This window comes from Macadamia integrifolia, unplaced genomic scaffold, assembly GCF_013358625.1.
Source record: "Macadamia integrifolia cultivar HAES 741 unplaced genomic scaffold, SCU_Mint_v3 scaffold1194, whole genome shotgun sequence".
Taxonomy (NCBI): domain Eukaryota; kingdom Viridiplantae; phylum Streptophyta; class Magnoliopsida; order Proteales; family Proteaceae; genus Macadamia; species Macadamia integrifolia.
In genome coordinates, this window is record NW_024868116.1 from 10594 (window position 1) to 19957 (window position 9364).

At 35.4% G+C, this 9364-nt stretch overlaps 1 protein-coding gene across 1 annotated transcript; it reads left to right on the forward strand.

Moving 5' to 3' along the window:
* The first annotated feature begins 678 nt into the window (after positions 1 to 678).
* Positions 679 to 3956, forward strand: LOC122063110. Its single transcript, XM_042626789.1, has 2 exons — positions 679 to 3259; positions 3350 to 3956. The coding sequence occupies exons 1-2, from the start codon at positions 3151 to 3153 to the stop codon at positions 3844 to 3846; spliced, it is 606 nt and encodes a 201-aa protein (XP_042482723.1). The 5' UTR covers positions 679 to 3150; the 3' UTR covers positions 3847 to 3956.
* Positions 3957 to 9364: the final 5408 nt, after the last annotated feature.

Consider the following 9364-nt stretch of genomic DNA (forward strand, 5'->3'; position numbering starts at 1 on the left):
TTTTAAATTCAGCTCTAGATAAGTATGAATCGAAATGACCTAACTACGAATATATAATTATTAATGTTACATTATTCCTTTAACGTCTATATTTCATTCTACCATCCACATGGCTGCTCTTAATCCAGCAATGTCCATTTGATGCATAAGATGTGGGTTGCCTAATTTTATAGCATGTTTTCTATTTACGTATTAATTTAGCATAATTACGTGTAAGAATAATTTGATGCTTTAACAAGTCCATTAAATTGGTGAAAAAATTTAGAGCATTGTCACCATATGATTTAGGTTTTCCTTAAAATTAAATGTATGCATTTGCGGTATAGTATAGAAGTACTAATAAAGTAATACATAATTAGGTCATCTTGATACATATTTAAGAGGTAGATTTAAATGTGAAGTAAAAATATAGTGAAAATGTGTCATTGATGAGTAATCTAAGTATCCCGTTTGATTTTGTTTTTAGAAATGGTTTTTTCATTTTTCTGTTCTCAGAAACAGAAAAACATCATTTTTTCTGTTTGATTTTTTTGTTCTGTTTCACCTATTTATGAAATAAAAATTAAAATTTATACCTATTTTTGTTCCGAGAAACAAGAATAGAGAAATAGCTTTTAGTTATTTTTCTGTTTCTTGAAACAAGGTGAGGGAAAAAAATCGTGAAATCCCAGAGTCCCGAGTCCCGCTTCCCGACGCCCTACCCTCTCCTATCTCCCTGCAGCTTTCCAAGCGCTGCAACTCTCGACAAAGCTTGGCGACGGTCTCTGCTCTCTCGCGAAGCACCGGCGACCGTCTCTGCTCTCTCGTGAAGCACCGGCGACCGTCTCTGCTCTCACACGAAACTCCAGCGTTCGTCCCTGCTCTCTCTCGAAGCTTAGCATTCTCTGCTCTCTCTCTTTGTCTCTCTGTCTCTCGTATCGTCAAGCTCAGGTATCATATCTGATTTAATCTCTGTAACGTGGGGATTTGGGGGTTATCTTGTTGATATCTAATGGGTAATCTCTGACCCTAATTTCTGATTCCTTCTAATTTGTGTGGATTTGAGGGTTGTCTTGTTGATCTCTGATGGATTTAAGTTCTCTGTTTGCTGTTGCCGTTGCTGATGTTGTTGTTGTTCTTCCCTAATTCTTCGCTGGTCGAGATATTGAATGTTTTCTTTTCTTCCTGAATATTATTGTTACTATAATGTCTCTGGATCAATTTGTAGATTGTAACAGTTGGTGGGTTACTTGATATCCTGAGACTTGATTACCTGACTCTGGACTGATTGCAATTCTCACCATGGCCTAGCCGAACCTTCAGGCCTTACCAGCAGACCAAGCACTCCAACTGTTTGTGCTAGGGCCTAGCTGAAGCTTGATGTGTAACAGGGATCATTAGTGGTTCTAAAAGAAGAGGGAGGTAGAGAAGTTAAGGAAACTAATGAGCCTGGTTGGGCTTGATTGCAAATCGGTGGTTGATGTTCTTAATGAGCTAGTTCTTAAGTCAATGAAGAGTGATTCTGGATCAAACTATTACCGTATTACGTATTATGCATATATAACCCAATCATTCTTCAGGAAGGGAAAATCGTAGTGGATGAATTAGAATTGATCTCTGCAACTCCACAGCTCTGGATGTTGTGGAGTATGGCCGGCAAGTTTGAGGATATCTCCCTCTCTCTCTCTCTCTCTCTGTTCTGTAAAAAATTGTTGCCTTTCATTTACTTCTTTAAATTTCTTGAAATATGGCTTTTATGTTTTTTATGAGCCTGTTTTGTTAATTGTCTTTTGGGTCTTCAATCAAGGAGATTAGCTTTCAGTGGGAGTGTTATTGCTGCTATTTCTAATGGTTACTGATTGGGCTGCTTATATTTCTAGTTGATGTGTTGAATTTCCGAATCATTCATCTTTCTGTCAGTGAATATTTCTTTCAAGTTCTCAGAATTTTTTAGCTATTTGTACAATATGCTTCAATTGCTCTAATTGTGTGACCATATTTCTGTTACTTATTGAGCTGAGTTCTGAGTCTCTACTCTTTATAATTTCTTGGTAGGTTCTTTAATCCAATTACCTTCAGCAGCCAGAAGGTAATTGCTCTAATTGCTCTAATTGTGTGACCATTACTGTCTATTTCTGTAGCCCTGCCACTTGAGAAAACAGAGAAATGGTTTCTCTGGAACTGGTATCCACTTCACAATCCAACCAATGGCCAAGAATTCATTGAACACTTGGCATAGCACAAAAGTGTTGAAGATCAGCGTGTCATTAACCTTTGTATCCACAGAGAAGATAGACTCACCTCTAAACTGTAGGGTCAAGAGGATAGAAACCTGATACAGGGCTTGAGCCATGAGATTCCTCCACATGACATTGGTTATGAGTGGTTCAGTCCGACCCACAGGTGGCTTCTCCATTAGCTCCTTTGTGGGTCGCTCAGTGGCAAGAGCCAAAGCACCCAATGTGTCCATGATCAGGTTCACCCACAGCAATTGAACCGCTGTTAGTGGAACTTTGCCAGCAGAAATTGCTGCAACAAAGTTGATCACAAGATCTCACTCTTATAGATCCTACAAAGAAGCCAAGTACCAAAGTCCAAAGAAGATTTTGAAAGTAGATCATATATCTTATAAGGACTTCTGTTTCAGTTTCTCACTCACTCACTCGGTCACTCCTTCTATTAAGTTTTTTTTGTTAATGTTGTTTGTTATTCTTTATTATTTATTAATTCCAAGGAAAATTGGGTGGGAAGGGAATGGCTGGACTAGACAGTTTCACTTTTCCCTGCCCTCTTTTGTAGCTGCTGCTGCTGTACTACCACTTCTTTATTATTTTTCTGTTGTTTCCTTTGGTTGTAATTAAATGGGATGGAAAATCAAACTCTTGTGTCATTTGTTGGGGACCCTTTTTTATTTTTCTATATTAGTTCTAAGTATCTATGAAGTGAAATGTCAAGTTATAAAGGGGGCTTTGCTTCTTCTAGTCTGGCCCTACTTTTTTTAAATTTGTAGTATGGTATGATTGTATTTGATCGAATTTGTAACTTTTCATTTCGGTAGGTTTGAACTTATGATGATAATGAGATTTATTGGATCATGGATGTTTTATCATAGGAGCAACCTTAAGTTAAAATGTTATATATAGTATTGGATAATGTGCCTGTTCGTTCGACATGCGTTTTACATTTGTGTACGCGGGTTGGGAAGGTAGTGCACATGATGCTCGGGTTTTTGAAGAGGCGAGATCAAATGCTACCTTAGGTTTTCCTCATCCTCCTCCAGGTAATTTACAACAAACAAATCACTTGTACGTTAAGTGTCTTTTTAGACTAATATACTCACTTGTATAAACGTTATCCATAATACTTGAAGGCAAGTATTATGCTGTGGACTCAGGTTACGCAAGTCAACTTGGGTATTTGACACCCTTTCGAGGAGAAAGGTATCACCTACCAGATTTTAGTGGGGAGAGAAGGGGTGCAAGAACGCCGAAGGAGTTGTTCAACCACAGACATTCCTCTTTGCAGAATGTTATTGAAAGAACATTTGGTGTATTGAAAAATAGATTTCAAATTTTACAAAAAATGAAGGGTTACCGTATCGAGGACCAAGCCAGCATCGTAGTTGCATGTTGTGGGCTTCACAACTACATCAAAGAGCAAGCTATTAAAGATGATCTTTTTGATGAATATGGCTGTGAACAGAATGTAATTGATCAACTAAATCCTCCTAATCATCAAGACTTCATTGCTCCAACTACAAGCACAAGTCAGAGAGGGGCAAGACAGATGTCAATGTTGAGGATAAATATAGCAAATCAAATGGCTATATCGAAGGGAATGCCTATGATTCCAATTGATGGGCCTTGATGTTTTGATTTTAATGACTTTATGTTAGTTGCTACCATTAATGATTTTATGTTAGTTGTTAGAGTATATGTTACGTAATAGAAAACTCTATGTTCTATTTACTTATGTGACATTTAAAAAAATATTCCCTATTGAATCTCTATCACATTGGGTTTTTTTCATTTTAATCATGTATGACATATTCAATTTTGTCAAAATTCTAATGGCATAACTGTAATTAATGATACATGCATAAGAAACCGTTTCTTGAAACAGAAAAATCAAACACTTTTTTGAGGTAAAAAAATTGTTTCTTGGAACAGAAACGGGAGAAATCGTTTCTGCTGTTTCTAGACACAGAAACGGTTGAAACAAAATCAAACGGCCTCTAAGTATTTTAAAATGTCAAAGGAAAAGAAAGAAGTGAAAGTTTGCTTTATTTGAGAATTAGAAGAGACGTATTCGATCGGGAAGTTAAGGTAAATTTAAGGATTTATAAAAGTTTCCTATTTTTATACTATCAAACTAGGGCCAGACACCTCTTATCAAAGGGAAATTATTTAAAATAGTCAGGAGCACAATGCCATCCACATTCTTAATTAAAAAATATATTTAGGGAAAAAGGAGTATGTCCAAGAGTGTGCCTGTTGTGTCTAGACACAAAAGAGGGTGAATGACCACACAACCCCATAAAAGGCAGAAATATCTGCCTTATTGATGCCTCCTTGTACTCTTCCATTGGCTCCTACAAAGGCCCTGCCTGGAAACTTTTGCCCTATAGTTTGCATTTTTTTATAACAGAGTTGGCAACTGACCTTTGCGTTGGGAAGCGTGTGGTTCTGAGTTTTGACTCCAATTATCACACTGGGGATACTCATATGGGCTTGTTTAGTACTCTTCACTATTTTTGGTGAAATTCTAATGGTTTTCATTCATCCCAATAGGATCTGATCCATGTAGTTGTGGGTTATGTATGGACCCGCAGGACTAATCAAGCCGAAAGTCTAGCTACTTGTCGTTAGCCAAAAAAGAAATACGTCGAACAACCAACCAAGTGCGGGGAAGAGGCATTTTGAGGTTCTTTCGTAAATAGCCTACCCCTTGGTTTAACTACTTTAACTGTATGAATTTGTTGTAGTTACCAACACATGGTTTCGTGGATTTACAATCCTAAGGTATAGCTTGTTGCAGAGGATCCAGATTGAAGTACTAAACTCTCCAACTCCCCACACTCTAGGAAAACTGATCACAGTGACCGGCTTAGTCTGTAACTCTGTATTTCAACTTCGTGGTACAAGGATTCGTGGGAAAACGGGTTAAATCAGTTGTCAGTCACTACCCACCAAAGGGGTAAGAGGTTAGCTAGGTTAGGCCTTCATCTGTGGTACATTTCGTAGTTGGAAACAACCTTTAATAAATTGATGGGTTGCATGAGGCACCAAGCACGCTAAGGTTGTTGAGAAAGTAGCTTAAAATCAGGTGCTTCTTGCACACAACTCACAAGGTTATCTCCCTAGTAAGCTCTAATGTTTACTTGAAATATATGTGTGAATAAAGAAAGCAAATGACACTAGTAATATAAAATAAATAATGGTAGATTTTTTTTTTTTAATTAGGGCTTAAATAGATTGGAAAGGAAGAAAATAATACTTAATTTGCTTTTTAAGAAATCTTAATTAACTTTGTAAATCTCTTAATCTGGATAAACAACTTTTAAGGCTTCCTTCATTTAAAACATTCATTCGGCTCTAAGGTTGGCCATACGCTTCACCTTGTTCCATATATAAGAAGGGTTAAGAGGAAACTCATGCACCTCTTTTCTATACCTACCTTCTCTTCAGATTTTTATTCTTAATTTTTCCCCTTTTCTTTTTTCTAGACCTCTTCTTCTATATATATATATATATATATTATTATATGTTACGGAAAAACGACTCCGTCTGGGAGTGTGGTGCATACAATTAGACACAGGATAAGGTGAAATTACCTCTCCACCCCCAATGAAAAGAAAAAGTCTCACCATTATTGATGCTTCCATGTGCACTTCGATTGACTCCCACACTGGCACAGGGACCACACTGCCAAAGGGAAAACTCTCCGATATGCTATTATCTTTTATTTAATCTGTAATTCTATCAAGTTGTATGTAGCATAAGGCTTTGCGTTGGTTTCTGGATTGTATGAAGACTGAATCCAATCTTGGGCTTTAACTTGTACAGCCCAACCTTGAACAAAGCTTGAATTGGGCTGAAGTTGGGTCGGGCCACCATAGGTTCGTCGGGCTCAAGTGGGCTTCTACAATATTATGTATTGTTTGGTAATTAATGCTCTGTCTGCTTCAATGGCTAGACCAAATGGAATATTTGAGGATAAGATTAAAAGATTACAAACTCTATACACCATAAAAATTACAATGACCTTAATTAGTTGATTCTATATGGAAGGAAATGACAGCTCTATCATGGAAAATAGTACATTGAGTTTGATTTAGGAGTTGAGATCATCCAGTCCAATAAATGAATAAATCTTTTTGGTTGAGAAAGAAAGTCTCAGTAACAAACTAATTGTTGTTCTATTACATTAGAGATATGGCATCATATTCTCGAATGTGTTAATGATAAGAATATGATGCCATAACAATTTATTTAAGGGAATGAGATATAATTTTATTTGTTGTAATATTTAAATAGAAGCTTTACAAAAAATAAAATAAAAAAATAAATTATACAATAAAGATGGGAATTTCTAGTGGCTTTTTCTATGCATTGTTTAGATGACAATTCTATAAGTGTATGTAGGACTCGACACCTACTTTTGGTTGCCACTTGTTATATTTTCAAAAAGTTCTTTAATTTAGCGTAAAAAATGGGTTTTCAAAATAATTTGAAAAAAGTAACCTATCATTCTGTCATTATCAAAAGTTGTTATTATTTTTTGCACGTTTTTTGAATATAAATATGAAACAATCTGATTCATCCTCATTGAGGGAAAAAAATGTGTTTTACTAGAAAAGAAGAAAAGTAAGATTATAAATTATGTAACACCTTAAGAAGTCTCAATAAGAAAATCATTTTTTTCTGTAACGTCCTATTTGATTTTCTGTTTGCAACTAAATATTGAAAAACTTTGACGCTTCTCTCCTTCTTCTCTTTTTATGTACATCTTTTTTAACATGCAACTAGATACCCCTTTGTTTCTTCTAGTTTCTCTGTAGGAAAACATGAGATTAGAGCTTTAATTTTCTTAGACCTTATACATGAATCCAAGCTACTAGGAATTGATATAGTAGTAGATTGATTGATCTAGAGTAAAACTAGTCAAAGATGATACAAGCATATGCTTTGTTGTCCAGAACCCAACTCCAACGATTATGAAGTTACACTTAATATCTATATATTCAAACAAGATAAAGAATTTTCACCAAAAAATAATAATAATAATAATAATAATAAGCATTGCAAGACACGCTTTGCAATGCTAGAGGCTATCTCGGAGGGCTGTCAAGTATTAATGGTTGAGTCGGATAACAAGAATGTTATTTCCCATCTCCAAAACGTTTCCAAGAAGTCGTCTTTACTTACTAGATCAATCATGGATGACATTTGCAATCCTATTTTGGGTATTGTACTTTCATTTCTGTTTCACGTGAGATTTTAGTAGTTTAGCTAATTCCCTGAAAAATAGAACTTATCATTGACATTCGTGAAAGTTTGACCCATTGTGATCCATGGGTACATAAGCAATGTTATTCGTCATCCATGCACTCTTCATGTTTTTACGGATAAAAATTCTACAGTTGATGGGAGTATAAACTTGTGATTGAGAATTTTTCTACAGTACATAATTTTAACTCCATTAAAATTAATAAATAAATAAATAAATAAACAATAAAAAAGATAAGTACGTTAATTTGATAATTTCATCTCTCTGTTGGAAGAACAAATGAGCTTGAAACTTTACATAATTGTGGGACTATAGTCTTCATCTTTTCAACATCTACTCTAATATTGATCATATGATGTGCTATATTATCTGCGAATCAATGTACTTTGCTTTGCTATTTTTAGTATGATGAAACAACAATTACCACATTTTAGGGTATGAAGTCCTCACTATATCCTTCAAGAAGTCCTACATTGCAACAAATCACAACCAAGCGCCCCCCACCCCTTTTTTTTCCCCTTTTGAGCTCTGTGCCATGTTCATTTCTTTAATCTAATTTTTTTTTTTTTTAGGAAATGATTGGAGGATTAGAAAAAGGGTAAAAGAATAATTCAATCCAAGACTTGACCACAACAATCCAAAACTCAAAACTCTTATCGCTACAACGAACAGATAGTTGTATCTATAAAAGGGGTTTTCAGATATTCTTAAATCAATATTGTCTGTATAGATTAATTTATCAAGTCTTACCTAAGGACGGCTGGCATTTTCTCTCAAGTTAAGCCTTTCTATTTTAATTGGAAGTAGAAGAGAAGATGGGTTAAGAATCCTTACCTTCTACACAACCGCAACTTAAATCTCAAAATCAAAACTTACTGTGACCATTGAAAAGTTGTAAGATAATGGTAGCCCACTCATCATCTTTTCCTACCAACCTCTGTCCCTTCTCAACAACTCTCTAAAGTCTAATCCCAACAAGTCCCTCATTCAAACTTCAAAACTCTCTCTCTCTCTCTCTCTCTCTCTCTCTCTCTCTCTCTCTCTCTCTCTCCTTTTTTTCCTCAGAAAGGCAAACAGTGCAAGTAAACCCATCCATACAGAGAAGTCCTCCACAGTCCACACAACTCATGAAAGAGAAAATATCCATCTCTCTCTCTCTCTCTCTCTCTCTCTCTGTGAAGAGTCAAAAGATAGAAAGCTAAGTTTTACCAAATTATGGGCTGTGAAAAAATGTGCAAGCACAAAACCAAGAAAATATCTAATGAGAGTAAGAGGAGAAAGAAAAAAAAAATCATAATAATTGATCTCTACCAACCGACAACTCTTTTATCCATCAAAGGACCTCAATAAATATTATTTTTATGAATTGTGCTGCCAGCTGCCTAACTCCCCTCATTAATTCTAGTACATGTAGGGCTCATTTGATTTTGCTTCTCTTATTTCTGTGAAGAAATAGTAAAAACGATTTTGTCGTTTCTTATTCTTGACTAAGAAACAATTTTTGTCATTTCATGCTAAATGATTTTTGAAAATACAAAAAGGTGTTTGATTTTTCTATTTTCCAAAACGTTTTCAATAATATAGTCAAGTTCAAGACATGAGTGAAGGCACAACGTTATAGGAACACAACGAATGAAGGCATAATGTTGGAGTTGCATATATGCTTTATAGAGATGAGCTTCAGAAGGATTAAGGCAATCCGAAACTATGAGCTTTGTACAATTAAATTGGAATTGCCGTATTTAGATAACGAGAAATTTCAACAATGGGTTAGGGGTTTGGGTAAGTTGAGTGAAGTATTAGGTTTTTTGCAATTTTTTTCACTTCTACTTGTTTCTAAAAAAGAAAAACAAGTCTAACTTATTTCTCTATTCCT